Source organism: Mobula hypostoma, chromosome 3 (genome assembly GCF_963921235.1).
Source record: "Mobula hypostoma chromosome 3, sMobHyp1.1, whole genome shotgun sequence".
Classification (NCBI taxonomy): Eukaryota; Metazoa; Chordata; class Chondrichthyes; order Myliobatiformes; family Myliobatidae; genus Mobula; species Mobula hypostoma.
In genome coordinates, this window is record NC_086099.1 from 223,159,593 (window position 1) to 223,181,461 (window position 21,869).

Consider the following 21,869-nt stretch of genomic DNA (forward strand, 5'->3'; position numbering starts at 1 on the left):
TCTTGGCTGTGCCGAACCAATTTTCTGCCTAGTCCCACTGACCTGCACACGGACCATATCCCTCCATATACCTCCCATCCATGTATCTGTCCAATTTATTCTTAAATGTGAAACCCGCATTTACCACCTCGTCTGGCAGCTCATTCCACACTCCCACCACTCTCTGTGTGAAGAACCCCCCCCCAATGTTCCCTTTAAACTTTTCTCCTCTCACCCTTAACCCATGTCCTCTGGTTTTTTTTCTCCCCTTGCCTCAGTGAAAAAAGCCTGCTTGCATTCACTCCATCTATACCCATCATAATTTTATATACCTCTATCAAATCTCCCCTCATTCTTCTACGCTCCAGGGAACAAAGTCCTAACCTATTCAACCTTTCTCTGTAACTGAGTTTCTCAAGTCCCGGCAACATCCTTGTAAACCTTCTCTGCACTCTTTCAACCTTATTAATATCCTTCCTGTAATTTGGTGACCAAAACTGAACACAATACTCCAGATTCGGCCTCACCAATGAGGCCAGGTATATTTCATTGGGACTATTCAGAAAAGGCTTGGTATGGACTAGATGGGCCAAAGTGCTTGTTTCTGTTATGCAGTGCTCTATGACTTTGGTTACACATTCTTTCAGCAGTTTAACAATTCACAATTCAAACTCAATAAGCTTATTTGGCTATTACCCACTCCACCTGGGTAGAATTTGATGTGGTGAGTTCAAATGTGGTGTCTTCTATAATTGTTGGTCTCTAGAGTTACTGCTATTGATGAACTTCTGAGGCACCTTTTCATACATTTTCTTTGTAAACTTTTCAGACTGTTTGATACTATAACTGATTTATAGAGCTAAAGTCAGCTTGTATCTCAAATGTACTTGTTTGAAACTAAAATTCTTGCTGGTTCTCATAATCACCTTAGCTATCTGGTCCACACTTACCAGAGTCTGGAGTTTAGAAAAATAAGGTGGGGGGGGGGGTTGGGGGAGAGAGCTCGTTGAAGCTTACCAGATATTGAAAGACCTGGCAAATATGAGACGTTAGTTCTGACGAAGGGTCTCGGCCCGAAACGTCGACTGTACCTCTTCCTAGAGATGCTGCCTGGCCTGCTGTGTTCACTAGCAACTTTTATGTGTGTTGCTTGAAATTCCAGCATCTGCAGATTTCCTCGTGTTTACATACATAGTAACCCGTCCATCCATTGCCTCCTCTTCTGCTGCAATGAGGCCACACTCAGGTTAGAGGAGCAGCACCTTATATTCTGTCTGGGTAGCCTCCAATCTGACGGCCTGAACATCGATTTCTCGAACTTCCCATAATTGCCCTCCCTCTTCCCCCGCCCCCCCACCTCCTTCAACATTTCCCATTCCTGTTTCCCTCTCACTTTATCTACTCACCTACCCATCACCTCTCTCTGGTATTCCTCCTCCTTCCCTTTCTTCCATGGTTTACTCTACTACCAGACTTCCCCTTCTCCAGCCCTTCATTTCTTTTACGAATCAACTTTGCAGCTCTTTACTTCACCCCTTCCCCTCTCCCGGTTTCACCTATCACCCACCACCTTGTACTCCTTCCGCCCGTCCTCCCGCCTACTCTGACTTCTTCTCCAGTAGCCCCGATGAAGGGTCTCGGCCAAAACATCAACTGTTTCATCTTTTCCATAGATGCTGCCTGGCCTGCTGAGTTGCTCCAGCATTTGCGTGTGTTGCATTGAAAGGCCTGGACTGAGTGGGTGTGGAGAGAATGTTTCTAATAGTGGGAGAGTCTAGGACTGGAGGGCACAGCCTCAGAGTATAAGGACATCCTGTTAGGACAGAGATGGAGGAATTCTTTTAGCCAGAGGGAAGTGAACCTGTGGCCTTTGTTGCTCCAGGTGGCTGTGGAGGCCAAGTCATTGCAGAGGTTGGTAGGTTCTTGATCAGTAATGATGTTAAAAGTTACAGGAGAATATTGTTGAGAGGGAAAGTAAATCAGCCATGGTAGAATGGTGGAGAAGACTCGATGGTTCATAGCTGGTCTGTTCCCATGTCTTGTGGACCTGTATGGTGGTATACAATACGTTAAGATTGCCTGTGTCTCTTGGTATCAGGAATGGTGGGTGGGGAGGGGAGTGGTCGAAGAGAGTGAAACATGTATTATAAAATAGTGCAGGTGGTCTGCAGCTATGTTTCCCATGCTGAAATGAACCCAAATTTCAGTGTGACCCCACTTCAGATCTGCCTTCAGAGTCCCACTGACCAAGATCGTTTTCATTTCTTCCATTTCACTTTCTTCTCTCCTTCACTGTCTACAGACAGTCCTTGTAAGCCTTTGGCACCTTCACTGTAGTTTGGTGATTAGAACTGTGTACAGTCATCATAAGTGAGGTCTAGCTAGTGCTTTGTACAGTCTAGCTTGAACCCTGCTGATCCCACTGCCAGAAACCTCCGGTCACTTAATCCCCAATCAACCATTGCCTCTCACCTGGTCCATTTATTGTTTCTCTTGGACCCCATGGATTTTTAACTTCCTTGAGTAACCTGCTGCGTATGTGCTTTACCACGTTCCTGAGTAACATACACTTAGCCAATGTAAATTCACCACCCTAACCCTGTTATCTCATTGGTTTCATGCACCTCCTTTGGGTAGCCTTGTTTAGCCAATTGAATTACTGTAACTGCTTGGAGCAAATGATTAGCATTTGCTGGGGGATCCTGGGAATTGCGGTGAATGTTAATAATATAGTTTCATGTGTAAATGAGCAGTCATTTTGCTTTGTTAGCTTGCATCTTTTTTTTAAAAGGGAGCGTGACCAGACTAGTGGGGGAGAAAGATGGAGCACTTAAAATCAATTTCGGGTCAGCATCGGGTTTAATACCACTGGCATATGTGGTGAAATTTGTTGACTTTGCAGTGGCAGTATTGTGCAATACATTATAAAAAATCTGTAAATTATGATAAGAATGTCTGTGTGTGTGTGTGTATATGTATAAAAAGTTGATTAAATTTTGAATTAAGTAGGTAGTGCAAAAAGAGTAAGGTGGTAGTGTTCATGGGTTCAATGTCCATTCAGAAATCGGATGGCAGAGGGGAAGAAACTGTTCCTGAATCATTGACTGTGTGTCTTCAAGCTCCTGTACCAAATCCCTGATGGTAGCAATGAGGAGAAGAGATGTCCAGGGTGATGGGGGTCCCTTAATGTTGGGTGTCGCCTCTTTGAGGCATTGCTCCTTGAAGATGTCCTGGATGCTGTGGAGACTGGCGCCTGTGATGGAGCTGACTGAGTTTACAACTTTCCACAGCTTCTTCTAGTTGCGTAGTGCCCCTCCCCTTCAGCCAGTTAGAATGCTGTCCACGATACGCCTGTAGAAATTTGCGAGTGCCTTTGACATACCAAATTTCCTCAACTTCTAATGAAATATAGCCACTGTCATGCCTTCTTTGTTACTGCATCAATGCTGACACACTAACATCAGCCCTTACAGCAACACAATCTGGCTTGGCACATTAGTGTGTAAGGTGTTTGTACATTATCCCTGTGATAACATGACTTTCCTCTGGGTGCTCCGGTTTCCTCCCACATTCCTAAGTTGTACGAGTCAGTAAGTTAGTTGTTCACGTGGGTGTAATTGGATGCTGTCGGCTCGTGGGCCAGAAGGGCTTGTTACTGCACTGTATAGAAACCATAGAAAAACTACAGCACAGAAACAGGCCTTTTGGCCCTTCTTGGCTGTGCTGAACTATTTTCTGCCGAGTCCCACTGACCTGCGCACGGACCATATCCCTCCATACACCTCCCATCCATGTATCTGTCCAATTTATTCTTAAATGTTAAAAAAGAACTCACATTTACCACCTCGTCTGGCAGCTCATTCCATACTCCCACCACTCTGTGTGAAGAAGCCCCCCCAATGTTCCCTTTAAACTTTTCCCCCCTCACCCTTAACCCATGTCCTCTGGTTTTTTTTCTCCCCTTGCCTCAGTGGAAAAAGCCTGCTTGCATTCACTCTATCTATACCCATCATAATTTTATATACCTCTATCAAATCTCCCCTCATTCTTCTACGCTCCAGGGAATAAAGTCCTAACCTATTCAACCTTTCTCTGTAACTGAGTTTCTCAAGTCCCAGCAACATCCTTGTAAACCTTCTCTGCACTCTTTCAACCTTATTAATATCCTTCCTAAATAAATAATCCTTTATTTATCTCTAAATGAAAATGAAATCTGCTGGAGCAGCTCTGGTCGAGCTGAAGATGGTGGGTGGGAAGGAACTGTTGACATAAGACATCAACAGTCGCTCTGTTTTCCACCCCTCCTCCCCACCAGCACAACCACGACAGATGCTGTTTGACCCACCGAGTTTTTCCAGCATGTAGTTTGTTGCTTTGGATTCCAGCATTTTCAGTCCCTTGTCTCCCTGTGAAGGACCAAACACTGCAGATTCACTGTCTTCAAAGGAAACACTTTGGAAGATTAACCTCCTGTGGTTTGATCAGAGTCTGTGCTCTTGTAGGGTCTGCTGAGCCAGCCAACATCTGCTTGGGCTCCCTTTGCTGCCCAAGGGCTTGTGTCCGTCTGCTGATGGCATTTCTTTCTCCCTTTCGCTGCAAGTGAGCTGTCGGGGGAGTTCAGTGAAGTCGGACTGTTTGCAGGGGTAAGATTGCATGTTGTGATGAATCAGAGCTGCAGGTGCAGCAGATCTGTTTGCTTACGATGCCTCCTTGGGAGAAAACCCTTTTGTCCCTGGACCCCTGTGGGGCACAGGCCAAAGAGTGAATGATTTTCCCTGTGTCGGAACTATTTATAAACATTGTGTGGGACTATTCCTGGATGACGCACAAAATGCTGGAGGAACTCAACAGGTCTGGCAGCCTCTATAAAGGGGAATAAACAGTTGATGTTGAAGGGTCTTTGCCTGAACCATCAAGTATTTATCCCTCTCTACAGTTGCTGGCTGACTTGCTGAGTTCTCCAGCATTTCTTGTGTTGCTTTGGATTTGCAAAGCTTCTGTAGAATCTCTTGTTTTGACTTGGTATGGGCATATTCCCCTCAGGAAATATTGGATATGCCAGGCTTGTATATGATAGTTTAGAAGGATGAGAGAGAACTCAGATCTTTTTTTGGTCAGGGTGAATGCAGAGTGTTCTCTCCTGTGGGAGAAACCAGAACTAGGAGTTGCCTGTTTAAAATCCTGATGAAATAAACTATTTACAAAGAGTTGAGTCTTTGGAGCTCTCTTTGTCAAAGGGTGGTGGAAATATTCTTTGAATATTTTAAGGCAAAAGTAACTTTGATAAAGCAACAGGTGCAAAGTTACTGATGTCAGGCAGAAATGTAGGTTTGAGGTTACAATCAGTTTATTTGGTAAGGCAGTTTTAGGGGCTAAATAGCCAATTCCTGCTCCCAGTTAATATGTTCCAGAACATTGGTCCCTACACAGGAAGAAAGCTGGCATAGAGATCCTTCAAAGTTGCCCAGCGAACATTGATCAAATTGAATCAAATTTAGGGTTGTGAAGTGTACCACCTTTAGAATTGTGAAGGGCACCATGGTTAAGTGAAAACTCCCAAAAATCTCCTAAAGTTGAGACCTCCCCTTTTGTCTTGGTAACCTGTAATGGTTGTCCTGAATCCTGACAGATGATTCTGAAAAGAATAACTCCCGCTGGCATGTATTTAATTGAGAAATGTGTTGCTTGGTGCCTTGAAGCATGTACCTCTCCAGAGTTATGGTCAACTGTTGCCTGATGAAAACCACTCTCCTTTTGAGAAACAACATCTGTTATTGGGAACTGAAGTTTTTTACCTTTGCCATATTCTGCTCAATTGTTTAGTGGAGAGAAATACAGCAAGGAACATTTTCATCCAAAATCATTGTACCATTAAGTAACTAGGACTAGCATATTGAATTTGTTTTCTCCATTAAACATCGGCTTTGAACTTGTTATTGAGAATTAACATCAAAGCAATATTGAATTTGCCATCTGTATCTGTAGTGGTCAATCTTGGCTCCGGTTTTTCTGGAAAATCTTGAGCTGAAATTTGATTTCCAAATTCTCTAACTTTTTAAAGTCATGAACCGCCCCTACTTTCTGCAAAAGTTGTCTTGTAATTCTCAAGTTTAATGAGCGATATCTTGTGACATTCTTGTGAATAGCAGGGCTTGCAAATGGCATAAGAGTCACAAGGCTCTGAGACCTGCGGGCTGACTGAATCTCACTGACTGCCTTCTTCTTCTTCAGCCCATCAGCCCTGCTGAGGCATAGACCGCTGACAGCAGCTCACTAGAGTCCTCCGTCCTGGGCGGAAGGTTGATCGGCAACTGTAGCTTCTGCTTTCACTGCATGTGTCTTCTAGGCGAAGGTCCTTCCTCTCCCAAGGATGAGGTCTTTGGAGCTTCTGTTGGTGTTTCTGTAGCTCTGGGTTTTTATGGGATGGGGTTGCTAGCCTCGTGTCCTATGCGCCTCTACTATGGGTCTGTCCATAATGTTCAGACTGATTATTGGCACTGCAATAGACCCCTAGACAAGTAACAGAGGCTGGAGTTCCTGATCCTGATAGAATAAACGGTTGAGTTTTTATTTTATAAATTCATCACAGTAACAGATCCTTCCAACCCCTGAGCCTGTATTGCCCCTTTACACCCATGTGACCAATTAACCTGCTAACTGGTGTGCCTTTGGACTGTGGGAGGAAACCAGGGCACCGGGAGGAAACCCACACGGTAATGAGGAGAATGTACAAACTCCACAGAGTGGTGGAAATTAAACTAACCAAACAATACTCACTTTTTCAGGTCAGACTGATTCTATTTACATAGAATAGTACAGCACATTACAGGTCCTTCGGCCCACAATGTTGTGGTGACCTTCAAACCCTGCCTCCCATATAACCCCCCACCTTAAATTCCTCCATATACCTGTCTAGTAGTCTCTTAAACTTCTAGTGTCTCTGTATTACATTAAGGGAGAAGGTTTATATACTGAAAGATTTATTTTGGGCCTCCTTCCCTTCCCCTCCCCTGACTATTTAACATCTTCAGGAAGTGTTCAGCTAAATTACTGCTTCTATCCATCAGACTACTTCCCATGAGTTCCTTATTAATTAATGACCAGATTCTTCACAACTTCATAGATCCACTCCCAACTATGGATGTAGCTTTCCTCCCCCTCCTCCTTTTCTGGGATAAAATCTCGCTCTTGTAAATCTTCCGACTTTAGTAGGTTTTCAGTCTGTGGTGCAAAAGACTGCCAGGCTTCAGGAAGGATGTGATTACGCTAGAGAAGGTGCGGAGAAGATTTACAAGGATATTGTAAATTGGAGGACTCGAGTTATCAGAAGAGATTGAACAAGATGGCCCTGTTTTCCCTGGTGTGAAGGAGGCTCATCGTCATGTGCTGTGTGATGTAGGCAATTATGGAGACCATGATGTTCTTGGCAAATTGTTCTGCAGAAGTGATTGGACATTACCTTCTGGGCAGTGTCTTTACAAGACGGGTGAGCCGAGCCATTATCAATACTCTTCAGAGATTGTCTGTCTGATGTCAATGGTCGCATAACCAGGACTTGTGATCTGTACCATCTGCTCCCATGGCTTCCCTGATTGAGGGGCTAAGCAGGTGCTACACCTTACCCCTGGGTGACCTGCAGGCTAGTGGAGGGAAGGAGTGCCTTACACCACCTTTGGTAGAGACGTATCTCCACCTCGCCACCCGCAGAGCTGGCTGAAAGGTGATATAATAGGGGTGTATAATTGAGAGGTAGAGGAGATGGCCAATGTCTGTTTCCTATGTAGGGGTGTCTAAAACTGAAGGACATGGGTTTCAGGCGACGGAAGAGGTTTAAAGTGGATCTGAAGGTCAAGTGGTTTGTATTTGGAGTGAGTTGCCAGGGGAGGAGATGGAGGCAGGAACAGTAAAAACATTTAGGGGGATCAGGACAGGTACATGAATGAGCAGAGCATGTGTGGACATGGAGTTCATACATGCAACTGGGGTTAGTATTAAATAGGCATGATGATTGGCGTGGTCACTGGGTTAAAGGGCCTGTTTCAACATTGTACAACCCTGATTCTATAAGAGCGTCAAAGTAGAACTGCTGATGTCGAATGGCAGTGGATGGCTCAGGACTGCATCTCCCACTGATTATAGGAAAGCGTGATATTCATAATGCTGAAAGGATAACAACTTGACTGCATGGCATTGCAAATGTTCTGTGCTCATGCTGCTTTACTGGGGTGCTATGAAGATGATAATTGCCTGTAATCCCCTCTAATGAGTCAAATGAATTGACTTTTTTTTACATCCTTCACATACATGGGGAGTAAAAATCTTTATGTTACGTCTCTGTCTAAATGTGCAATCATAGTAATTTATAATATATAGAACAGTCAATGTAACGTAGAAATACAGTTGTATCAGTGTGAATTATCAGTCTGATGGCCTGGTGGAAGAAACTGTCCTGGAGCCTGTTGGTCCTAGCTTTTATGCTGTGGTACTGTTTCCTGGATGGTAGGAGCTGGAATAGATTGTTGGGGTGACTTGGATCCCCAATGATCCTTCGGGCCCTTTTTACACACCTGTCTTGTAAATGTCCTGAATCATGGGAATTTCACAACGACAGATGTGCTGGGCTGTCTGCACCACTCTGCAGAGTCCTGCGATTAAGGGAGGCACAGTTCCCATACCAGGCAGTGATGCAGCCAGTCAGGATGCTCTCAATTGTGTCCCTGTAGAAAGTCCTTAAGTCCTTGACTTCCTCAACCATTAGAAGTGAGGGGTGCTGTTGTACCTTTCTCACCACACAGCTGGTGTGTATAGACCACGTTGTGAGATTCTTGGGGATGTGGATGCTGAGGAACTTAAGGCTGTTAACCCTCTCAACCCCAGATCCATTGATGTCAATAGCGGTTAGCCTGTCTCCATTCCTCCTGTAGTCCACAACCAGCTCCTTCGTTTTTGTGGCAATGCTGTCGTAACTGCTGTCTGTGTACTCTCCTTGATCAGCACCAATCTCAGACTATATTTGACAAAAGAGAACTGTGCACATTTTTGTTTCCTGCCCATTCCAGCGTTGTGATTATCGGTGGTTCCACACGATGGGTTTGAGCACAGATAAACATTTATTCCATCGTCTCAGTTGCTTGTTTCCAAATTCTTCAGCGTTTTAACTCTTCCACCTAACTCCTCCCAGCTGCTCACTTCGTCCCCTCTCCTCCACCACCCACCTTATTCCAGCTTCTTTGTTTCCAGTCCCAATGAAGGGTCTTGGCCCAAAGCATCAATTGGTTATTCGTCAACCTACACGCTGCCTGACCTGCTGAGTTCCTCCGACATTGTGCATGTTGCTCACTTGGAGTTAATGTTTTCTTTTAATGTAGGTGATAGCTGAATTAACATCGTCCTGCAGTGATCTCTCAGAAGAGGAGCTTTCCAAACTTGGGGTGTCCTTGTTCAACTGCCAAGCAGCTGCCGAGCATCGTCAAACCTACCTCTGCACAGCAGACATGGTAAAAGTGGCTTCTTTTGATACTATGGGGAGAGGGATAATGAGGAAAACCACAGACCATGGAGCTGAGAGTGAGGATGGAAATGGCGCATAAAACACCAAAGCAACACACACAAAATGCTGGAGGAATTCAGCAAGTCCTGCAGCATCTATTGAATGAAACAGTCGATGGTTTATTCTGGCATCTTCCCCCTTCCTTTCCAGTCCTGAAGCAGGGTCTCCGCCTGAAACGTTGACTGTTTATTCATTTCCATCGGTGCTGGATTCTTCCAGCATTTTGTGTGTGTTACTCTGGATTTCCAGCATCTGCAGACTTTCTCATGTTTATATTAAAACACCAACCTTTTTGTTACTCAGTTAAACCAAGTAACTTTCAAACTCGCCCTTGTTCTAAATCTAATAGATCATGAGCTGATGGCAACTATTTTACAAATCACAGTAAAGTATGCTTAAAATTTCAGTTAAATATTTTTGTGTACCTGCTGTTTGCTTATCTGATTATGTATTCACATTGAGATGTGTGTTATCTTTTGTTTTGGTGATCCCTTTTACTTGCACAATTTTGTGTCTTCTGCACAGTGGCTGTTTGTTAGTCTTGTGTGTAGCTTTTCATAAATTTAATTGTATTCCCATGTGGGGTAGCACATAGCATAGTGGCCATGCTAGCACAACACTTTACAGCAATCACCTCTAAGATGCTGTTTGATTCCTGCTGCTGTCTGTAAGCAGCCTGTACGCTCTCCCTGTGACTGTGTGGGTTCAAAGGTTCATTTATTATCAAATGATACAACTCCGAAATTCTTCTTCTCCAGATAGCCACGAAACCAGGAAAGAAAAGAACGGCAGCACGATCATTGACCAAAAAACCGAACAGGCACATCGACCCCCAAATCTCCCGCACACAAAATAATGAGGAAGATCGGGCAAAAAACAGAATGTTCAAAAAAACTGTGGGTGAGGGGTGGGGAGGTGTGGATGGGAACCTATAGGCTGAGTCCACGTCCAAAACACAGGAAACCTGGGCAACATTCTCTGGGCCCAGTGGCAGCCTTTCCTTCTCCAGCAGCAGAGCGATCCCATCAGTGAGCAAAAGGTTTCCTTGCATCCCACATTCCAAAACATATGGATAGTCAGTGAGTTGTGGCCATGCTGTGTTGGTGCCAGAATCATTACAACACTCGTGGGCTGCCCAGTGTAATCATCACAAATAATGCATTTCACTGTATGTTTCAATGTACTTGTGACAAATAAAATGCCTCTGCCCAAAACATTTCCTGATTAAAGGTACATTAATTATCAAAGAATGAATAAATTATACGGCCTTGAGATTCAGCTGCTTCCAGGCAGCAACGAAGCGAGAAACCCAAAATAACCCGATTTTTAAAAACGACCAACACCCAATATGCAGAGAAAGAGGGGAGATAAACACAAACCATGCAACCAATAAAAGCAACGACAGCATTCCAAACCAAATTGAGTCCATAGGCCCAGAGCCTCATTCTCAGCTCATCACACAGTGGGGTAGATCGCTGTGAAGCTCACAGACACGAAATGCATTGCTTCATTCCTCTCTATAGATGCTGCCTGACCTGCTGAGTACCTCCAGCAGGGTGTGTGTGTGTGAGTCTGCACTGCACTGTAATCTTCTACATTCAAAGACCCAGGCCTTGAAACTGTATGTCTGCATTATTCTTCCTTTGGTGTCCCCAAGACATTAGCAGAATGCACAAAGGAAATGGACCCCGACACATGGAATGCCTACCACATTGTCGGCAACCGGGCCCTCTCTCTGTGCTACACTGCCCGGCAGCAGGAGTTCAGGAGGAGGACCGAGATGACAGTGAACTCTTTAGTGGCCACAGCTTCCAGTCAGTTGGAAGTCATGACAATTCTGAAGGTAAATGTTCTTTTCTTTCCAAATCTTGAACCATAGTTCTCCTGATCTGAAGCATCAATAGCTAACTTTAACTTTCTTCTTGCATGATTATTGGAATTTGATGAGTTGGACCAGATACATTTGCTTGAAGTTGCAAGGCTCACTCAGTGCTGGAAGAATTGAGCAGGTCAGGCAGCACCTATGGAGGGAAATAAACAGTTAACGTTTCGGGCAGAGACCCTTCATCAGGACTGGAGAGCAAGGATCGACTTTACTCACCATATACATTTTGCATGTACGAAGGGTGATTGATAAGTTCGTGGCCTAAGGTAGAAGGAGTCAGTTTTAGAAAACCTAGCACATTTACTTTTCCTACATTTACACACTTAGTCCAGCGGTCGTGGAGCATACGGATCCTTTCTTTGTAGAAGTTGGCATCTTGGACCTCCAGAAAGTGGTCCACAGCAGGGGTGATTGATATGTTTGTGGCCTGAGATAGAAGGAGATGAGTTATTAACTTCAATATATAGAGGGACCAACTAGAGGGGATGCAATATTGGATCTCCTGTTAGGTAACGAATTAGGGCAAGTGACAGAAGTCTGTGTAGGGGAGCACTTTGGTTCCAGTGATCATAACACCATTAGTTTCAATTTGATCATGGACAAAGATAGATCTGGTCCTAGGGTTGAGGTTCTGAACTGGAAGAAGGCCAAATTTGAAGACATGAGAAAGGATCTAAAAAGCGTGGATTGGGACAGGTTGTTCTCTGGCAAAGATGTGATTGGTAGGTGGAAAGCCTTCAAAGGGGAAATTTTGAGAGTGCAGAGTTTGTATGTTCCTGTCAGGATTAAAGGCAAATTGAATAGGAATAAGGAACCTTGGTTCTCAAGGGATATTGCAACTCTGATAAAGAAGAAGAGGGAGTTGTATGAAATGTATAGGAAACGGGGTAAATCAGGTGCTTGAGGAATATAAGAAATGCAAGAAAATACTTAAGAAAGAAATCAGGAGGGCAAAAAGAAGACATGAGGTTGCCTTGGCAGTCAAAGTGAAGGATAATCCAAAGAGCTTTTACAAGTATATTAAGAGCAAAAGGATTGTAAGGGATAAAATTGGTCCTCTTGAAGATCAGAATGGTCGGCTTTGTGCGGAACCAAAGGAAATGGGGGAGATCTTAAATAGGTTTTTTGTGTCTGTATTTATTAAGGAAGCTGGCATGAAATCTATGGAATTGAGGGAATCAAGTAGTGAGACCATGGAAACTGTACAGATTGAAAAGGAGGAGGTGCTTGCTGTCTTGAGGAAAATTAAAGTGGATAAATCCCCGGGACCTGACACCTCGGACCTTGAAGGAGACTAGTGTTGAAATTGCGGGGGCCCTGGCAGAAATATTTAAAATGTCGCTGTCTACGGGTGAAGTGCCGGAGGATTGGAGAGTGGCTCATGTTGTTCCGTTGTTTAAAAAAGGATCGAAAAGTAATCTGGGAAATTATAGGCCGGTGAGTTTAACATCGGTGGTAGGTAAGTTATTGGAGGGAGTACTCAGACAGAAACTACAAGCATTTGGATAGACAGGGACTTATTAGGGAGAGTCAACATGGCTTTGTGCGTGGTAGGTCATGTTTGACCAATCTGTTGGAGTTTTTCGAGGAGGTTACCAGGAAAGTGGATGAAGGGAAGGCAGTGGATATTGTCTACATGGACTTCAGTAAGGCCTTTGACAAGGTCCCGCATGGGAGGTTAGTTAGGAAAATTCATTCGCTATGTATACATGGAGAGGTGGTAAATTGGATTAGACATTGGCTCGATGGAAGAAGCCAGAGAGTGGTGGTAGAGAATTGCTTCTCTGAGTGGAGGCCTGTGACTAGTGGTGTGCCACAGGGATCAGTGCTGGGTCCATTGTTATTTGTCATCTATATCAATGATCTGGATGATAATGTGGTAAATTGAATCAGCAAGTTTGCTGATGATACAAAGGTTGGAGGTGTAGTGGACAGTGAGGAAGGTTTTCAGAGCCTGCAGAGGGACTTGGACCAGCTGGAAAAATGGGCTGAAAAATGGCAGATGGAGTTTAATACTGACAAGTGTGAGGTATTGCACGTTGGAAGGACAAACCAAGGTAGAACATACAGGGTTAATGGTAAGGCACTGAGGAGTGCAGTGGAACAGAGGGATCTGGGAATACAGATACAAAATTCCCTAAAAGTGTCGTCACAGGTAGATAGGGTCGTAAAGAGAGCTTTTGGTACATTGGCCTTTATTAATCGAAATATTGAGTATAAGAGCTGGAATGTTATGATGAGATTGTATAAGGCATTGGTGAGGCCGAATCTGGAGTATTGTGTTCAGTTTTGGTCACCAAATTACAGGAAGGATATAAATAAGGTTGAAAGAGTGCAGAGAAGGTTTACAAGGATGTTGCCGGGACTTGAGAAACTCAGTTACAGAGAAAGGTTGAATAGGTTAGGACTTTATTCCCTGGAGCGTAGAAGAATGAGGGGAGATTTGATAGAGGTATATAAAATTATGATGGTTATAGATGGAGTGAATGCAAGCAGGCTTTTTCCACTGAGGCAAGGGGAGAAAAAAACCAGAGGACATGGGTTAGGGGTGAGGGGGGAAAAGTTTAAAGGGAACATTAGTGGGGGCTTCTTCACACAGAGAGTGGTGGGAGTATGGAATGAGCTGCCAGACGAGGTGGTAAATGCGGGTTCTTTTTTAACATTTAAGAATAAATTGGACAGATACATGGATGGGAGGTGTATGGAGGGATATGGTCCGTGTGCAGGTCAGTGGGACTAGGCAGAAAGTGGTTTAGCACAGCCAAGAAGGGCCAAAGGGCCTGTTTCTGTGCTGTAGTTTCTTTGGTTCTATGGTTCAAACTTTCTGCATTTTCACTCAAAGTTGAACTGCATTTGCATGTAACGAGAGCTGTATAACCCATCTCTTACCTGAGGCCACGAACTTATAAATCACCCCTGTTGTGGACCACCTGGAGGTCCAAGACACTCTCATTACATGCACGTGCAGTTCAACTCTTTGAGTGATAATGCAGAAAGTTTGAAGTTAATAACTCATCTCCTTCTACCTTGGGTCACGAACTTATCAATCACCCCTGCTGTGGACCACTTCTACAAAGAAGGGATCCGTATGCTCTACAACCGCTGGGCTAAGTGTGTACATGTAGGAGGGGACTATGTTAAAAAAAGAAATGTGCCAGGTTTTCTAGAATTGATGCCTTCTACCTTAGGCCATGAACTTATCAGTCACCCCTCATATTTGAATTTGCTGTTCCGTGTTGGAATGACATGAAAGAAAAACCAACAACATTCAAAAATAATAAAGAATTGTATGAAAATAAAGACAGAGGTTAAAGTGCAGATATGGAGTAAAATGTGCATTATAAATACAAGCATATATTAACGATGTAAGCAATAAAATGGTTAAAAGTGTTTACAGTGTAGTAATGGAGGGGGTAGGGGAGGGCTAGCTAGAATGGTTGATCAGATTAAATGCTGGGGGGGAGAAGCTTTTAAGAAAGCATGATGGTTTTGTTTAAATAGACCTATAGTGTTTTCTAGAAGGGTGCTTTTGGAAAAGGCAGTGAGCAGGCTGGTGATGTCCACCTCCAACGGGATCCCACCACTAAGCACATCTTTCCCTCCCCCCATCTCTCTGCATTCCGCAGGGATCACTCCCTACACAACTCCCTTGTCCATTCGTCCCCCCCATCCCTCCCCACTGATCTCCCTCCTGGCACTTATCCGTGTAAGCGGAACAAGTGCTACACATGCCCTTACACTTCCTCCCTCACCACCATTCAGGGCCCCAAACAGTCCTTCCAGGTGAGGCATCACTTCACCTGTGAGTCGACTGGGGTGATATACTGCGTCCGGTGCTCCCGATGTGGCCTTTTATATATTGGTGAGACCCGACGCAGACTGGGAGACCGCTTTGCTGAACATCTACGCTCTGTCCGCCAGAGAAAGCAGGATCTCCCAGTGGCCACACATTTTAATTCCACATCCCATTCCCATTCTGACATGTCTATCCACGGCCTCCTCTACTGTAAAGATGAGGCCACACTCAGGTTGGAGGAACAACACCTTATATTCCGTCTGGGTAGCCTCCAACCTGATGGCATGAACATTGACTTCTCTAACTTCCGCTAGGCCCCACCTCCCCCTCGTACCCCATCTGTTACTCATTTTTATGCACACATTCTTTCTCTCACTCTCCTTTTTCTCCCTCTGTCCCTCTGAATATACCTCTTGCCCATCCTCTGGGTCACCCCCCCCCCCGTCTTTCTTCCCGGACCTCCTGTCCCATGATCCTCTCGTATCCCTTTTGCCTATCACCTGTCCAGCTCTCGGCTCTATCCCTCCCCCTCCTGTCTTCTCCTATCATTTTGCATCTCCCCCTCCCCCTCCCCCTCCAACTTTCAAATCCCTTACTCACTCTTCCTTCAGTTAGTCCTGACGAAGGGTCTCGGCCTGAAACGTCGATTGCGCCTCCTCCTACAGATGCTGCTTGGCCTGCTGCGTTCACCAGCAACTTTGATGTGTGTTGCTTGAATTTCCAGCATCTGCAGAATTCCTGTTGTTTGGTGATGTCCACAATGATTTTCCTGCCTGTTTCTTTATCCTGGACATGTCCATGTCTGTCAGTGATGGTAGCCAATTACCTTTAGTCTGACTGGACAGTTTGGTCTGTTTTTTGTATATTGTGTGAGGATGCTGTACCAAAGCAGACATCGTGGCAGGAAGCGGGTGGGGGAAGTCAGAATAAGGTGCATGGCTTATTTAGTTGAACATTTGTACTCGGGGTGAGCAGCGCACTTTGGATTGCTAGAATGTTATTCTTTGGCCTTGCTTCTGTTCCATGGGGCTGACTCCAAGTACCAGATCCTCCAAATGACTGGATTCCATCTCTACCTCGAACTGTCCTTGCATGTCTGGAGTGTGTCGTTGGTCTTGCATGCCAAGTGCCTCAAATCTATTACAGGATGGACAAAAGGAGCTGCGAGAGCTGACTGCCTCTTCATTAGAGAAGATTGTTCATGGCCAAAGCACGCTGCTGCTGCAGCAAGAGCAGCTACAAGGCGGACAGCAAGACCTGGAGTCCTCCATTAATGGAAATCTGGAGAGGCTGACCAAAGAAAAGGAGCTGATTGCTAGCGGCCACCAGCAAGTCACAAAGCTGATTGATGGCATCACACTAACCATGGGTAAGTTAAATCATAAGACATGGAAACAGAATTACGACATTCAGCCCATTGAATCTGCTTGCCATTTGATCACAACCAGTTGGTTTTCTCTCCCAAATTCATTGGCCCGTGTTGGTCTGCTGGTGGCCAGGTGAAGAGATAAATCCCACCACAGTCATGCCCACAGGGCTTATAAGAACAGGAGCAAGAGTCGGCCATCTGGCCCATCGAGCCTGTTCTGCCAATCAATAAATCATGGCTGGTCTGGCTGTGGACTCAAGCCCTACTTCCACCCCCATAACTCCCCTGCTATGCAAAAATCTGTCTAACTATGTCAGGAATGTATTTCATAAAGTAGCTTCTACTGCCTTGCTGGGTGAAAAATTCCACTGATTCACTACCCTCTGGGGAAAAGCAGTTCCTTCTCACCTCCATCCTAAATCTATTCTCCCAAATCTTGAGGCTGTCCCATAGTTCAGCAGTCCCCAACCACTGGGCCGCAAAGCATGTGTTACCGGGCCGTGAGGAAACGATATGAGTCAGCTGCACCTTTCCTCATTCCCTGTCACTCACTGTTGAACTTGAACATAGGGTTGCCAACTGTCCCGTATTTGCTGGGACATCCCATATATTGGGCTAAATTGGTTTGTCACGTATTTCCCCCACTAAGGTAGAGCATTCCTATCAAACCTTTCGTGCCGAAGTGGCGTGAAGCAAAGAAGCAATTACCATTAATTTATATGGGAAAAATTTTTGAGCGTCCCCAGTCCCAAAAAATCTAACAAATCATACCAAATAACACATAAAACTGAAAATAAATAACACTAACATATAGTCAAAGCAGGAATGATATGATAAATACACAGGCTATATAAAGTAGAAATATTGTATGTACAGTATAGTCAGAAGATGAAGGTCGGCCGGTCCGCAAGAATATTGTCAATATTAAACTGGTCCGCGGTGCAAAAAAGGGTTGGGGACCCCGCCATAATTCTAGTCTCGCCTAGCAATGGAAACAACTTTCCTACCCCTTTTTCATAATTTTGTTTCTTTAGGATCCCCACTCGTTCTCCCGAACCCATCCCAACAGTGCTACTGAGTGGCACCTATAGATAACCTGCTCCTTGAAGCCTGGTTTGGATTTCAACAGGACCACTTGGCACCAGACCTCATCACAGCCAGGGTCCGCTCACAGGATACAAAAAGTCATTCTTGTACAATGTCCCACCATTGCAGGCAACTTGGGTCAAAGGATTGAGGGAGACCAGGCTAGAGCAATCGGATTCAGAAGATCATGTGAAGATGGGGTTGTGTGTGAGGTGAAGTGTAGGGTCTATAGGCCAAGGACGTTGATGGGAAGGGATTGGATGAAAACTTGTAATGATGCCTCTGGAAAATGATGGAATCTCAAACACTTTGGTAGCAGCCCAGAAAAGATGAAGATCTTTAAAAGATCTCAACCTCCAACCTCAGGTTTCAAGTGTCATGTCACCCATAGGCCTACTGCAAAGCCAAAGGAGTGTTATTCGCTGTTGTATCCCACGAGATGGGAGCAGCAGCCTCTATGCACTGATGACAACATGCTGTTCCAACCTAAAAATAGCAGAATCCCAAAAGTAAGGGTGTCTGTATCCCAAACAGATCCCCGTTAGTGGTTCAAGTCGATGTTAAGTCATCAGAGTTGGTTGGTTGTGTTTTTTTGCAGTCTTGACAAATACCCAATATTAACTTCATGGGTAAGGAATGAAAGGGTTAATGTGTGAGGAGCATTTAGGCCATTAGACATGGGAGCAGAATTAGGCTGTTCAGCCCATCAAATCTGCTCTGCCATTCCATCATGGCTGATCCAAAATCCCACTCAGCCCCATACACCTGCCATCTCATCATATCCTTTCATGTCCTCACAAATCAAGAAGCTATCAACTTCTGCTTTAAATATACCCACAGACTTGGCCTCCACTGCCGCCTGTGGCAGAGCATTTCGCAGATTCACTACTCTCTGGCTAAAAACTATTCCTCCCTAACACTAACAACAGGAATTCTGCAGATGCTGGAAATTCAAGCAACACACATCAAAGTAGATACTGAAAATAATAGCTGTTTAACATTAAAAACTGAGTCTGTGGCACATAACAGGAAAAAAGCTGCCAGTAACTAGTGGTATTCTTCAGGGGTCAGTATTGGGACCACTACCTTTCACATTGTTTGTCATTGATTTAGATAATGGAATTGATGGCTTTGTGGCAAAGTTTGCAGATGTTACAAAGATAGGTGGAGGGTAGGTAGTGCCAAAGAAGCAATGATTGTAGCAGAACCTAGACAAATTGGAAAAATAGGGAAAGAATGTGCCCGATGGAATACAGTACTGTGAAATGTACGGTAATGCATTTTGGTTAAGGAACAATGGTGTAGACTATGGGGAGACACTTTGATGTGTGTTGCTCCTCCCTAACACTGTTCTAAAAGGTCACCCCTCAATTTTGAGGCTGTGCCCTCTTGTTCTGGATACCCCCCCCCCACCATAGAAACATCCTTTCCGCATCCACCTTGTTATTCGGTAGGTTTCAATGAGATCCCCTTGCATTCTTCTAAGTTCCAGTGAGTACAGGCCCAAAGCTGCCAAACGCTCCTCATATGTTAACCCCTTCATTCCCGGAATCATCCTCTTGAACCTCATCTGGACTCTACAATGACAACACATTCTTTCAGAGATGTGGGGCCCAAAACTGATGACAATACTACAAGTGTGGCCTGACTAGAGTCTGATAAAGGCTCAGCATTATCTCCTTGCTCTATTCCCTTAAATGACAATATTGCATTTGTCGCCTTCACCACAGACTCCACCTGTAAATTAACCTTCAAGGAGTTTTGCACGAGTCCGTCTGCACCTCTGATGTTTGAACCTTCTCTCCATAGTCTGCACCATTGTTCCTTAACCAAAATGCATTATCGTACATTTCACAGCACTGTATTCCATCGGCCACATTCTTTCCCTATTTTTCCAATTTGTCTAGGTTCTGCTACAATCATTGCTTCTTTGGCACTACCTACCCTCCACCTTTCTTTGTAACATCTGCAAACTTTGCCACAAAGCCATCAATTCCATTATCTAAATCAATGACAAACAATGTGAAAGGTAGCGGTCCCAATACTGACCCCTGAAGAATACCACTAGTTACTGGCAGCTTTTTTCCTGTTATGTGCCACAGACTCAGTTTTTAATGTTAAACAGCTATTATTTTCAGTATCTACCCAAATACAGACAATTAAACAAATTACTCCCCCTAAACAAAAATTAACAGTGCTGTGCATTTTAGCTCTCAAACTGCAGAGGTCTAGGAACAGTTCTTCCCAAGTCTTACTCAGAGTCCTAGAATAGCAATCCAGAAGGTTCCAGAAATCCACGAGAACAGGTTCAGGTGTCTGTGAGGGAGAGCTCATAAATCCACCTTAAGATGACACAAGGTGCCAGTCACAGAAGATTCCAGAAGTCGAGTAGTCATCACTGAAGTACTAGAGTCCATGTAGGGGTAACAAAGTGATGCCTAAGTTCCAAAATCCCTGTAGGGATTTCACAAGGGGACAGTCACGGAATATTTCTTAACACAAGTGGTCGCCAAGTAACACACTCTAATCCATGTACAAATTAACAAAAAAAATGGTCGCCACAGGATACCCCAGAAATCCAAGTATGGATCCTACAAAGTGACAGTCACGTATCCAATATGCACTGTGTGCCGTTAATTATCACAATCTTCTGGACATGAAGAAGTATTAGACGCGCCCACTGCTGTGGCGAACTCTTCAACTAACTCCACCCAGCTCGCTATCTGGCTGGTAGCTTGCAGTCCGCTGTCCCTTAACTGCGGAATGTTCCAGTAACCTCTCCGCATTTTGTTAATGACATCATCCACCCACCTCGTCCAGGTGCCTAAAATGACACTTATGGGGTTTTAAAAAGAAAAGTTGACGTCTAACATTCCCCACTCGCTGCTTTCTGCCTATCAGCCATTCCTTTATCCACGCCAGTATCTTTCCTGTAATGCCATAGGATTTCATCTTGTTAACCAGCCTCGTGTGTGGCTCCTTATCAAGTGCCTTATTAAAATTCAAGTAAATGAAATCTACTGCCTCTCCTTTGTCCACTCTGCTTGTTACTTCCTTGAAGAACGCTAACAAATTTGTCAGGCAAGATTTCGCTTGAAAGAAACCATGCTGACTTTGACTTATCATTAGTCTCCAAGTACCACGAAACCTCATCCTTAATAATAGACTACAACATTTTCCCAATGACTGAGGAAGGAACACTTTCCTTAACTGACCTATAATTTCCTTTCTTTTGCCTTCCTCCCTTGTTAAAGAGTGGAGTGACATTTCCAGTCCTCAGGGACCATGCTAGAATCAAGTGATTCCTGAAAGATCATGACCAATGCATTTGTTATCTCTTCAGCAACCTCTCTCAGGACTCTGGGATGTAGTCCATCTGGCCCAGGTGACTTATCCACCTTAAGACCTTTGAGTTTGCCTAGCACTTTTTCCTTTGTAATAGCAATGGCACTCACTCCTGCTCCCTGACACTCACAGACCTCTGGCACACTGCTAGTGTCTTCCACAGTGAAGACTGATGCAAAGTACCCATTAAGTTCATCTGCCATTTCTTTGTCCCCCATTACTACCTCACCAGTATCATTTTCCAGTGGTCCAGTATCAACCCTCACCTCCCTTTTATTCTTTTTTTAACTGAAAGATCTTTTAGTATCTGCTTTGTATTATTAGCCAATTTGCCCTTGATTTCCTCTTTTCCCTTCTTATAGCTTTTTTAGTTGCCTTTTGTTGGATTTTAGAAACTTCCCAATCATCCAACTTCCCACTCACTTTTGCTATCTTATATGCCCTTTCCTGGGCTTTTATGCTCTATAACTCAGTCTCTTGACTAATGAAGGCCAACACACCATATGACTTCTTAAGCAACATGCCAACTTGCATGGCAGCTCTAGGGATCAATGGATGTGGACCCCAAGCTCATTCTGTTCCCCCACACTGGGGAATCCTGTCATTCACCCTGTATGCTGCCACTCACCTGCCTTTGTGTGTTTATGCACAAGCTATAAATCCACTCGTCATTTATTGAAGGGTTGGTGTTCTCCACAGAAGCTTTCTAATGAACTGTCCCACTTTTTTCTGGTTTTCTTCAGGAAATCTTTGGATAAGAATGGGAAGTGGAAGCAGGGGTAGATTATCTGGCCCTCCTGTTGTGCTAATCTGCAAGTCTAGAGCTCATATTGTACCTCAATTCCACTTTCCTTGTATG

The 21,869-nt window shown here is 44.4% G+C and overlaps 1 protein-coding gene across 7 annotated transcripts in view; it reads left to right on the forward strand.

Moving 5' to 3' along the window:
• Positions 1-21,869, forward strand: part of bmb (brambleberry) — a 70,001-nt gene that overhangs the window by 6,368 nt on the left and 41,764 nt on the right. For all 7 annotated transcript variants that reach the window (XM_063044593.1, XM_063044595.1, XM_063044597.1 and 4 more), the window contains exons 2-4: positions 9,348-9,476; positions 11,187-11,372; positions 16,357-16,579. In XM_063044593.1, the coding sequence (XP_062900663.1) occupies positions 9,348-9,476; positions 11,187-11,372; positions 16,357-16,579 (538 nt within the window). The remainder of the gene's footprint in view (positions 1-9,347; positions 9,477-11,186; positions 11,373-16,356; positions 16,580-21,869) is intronic.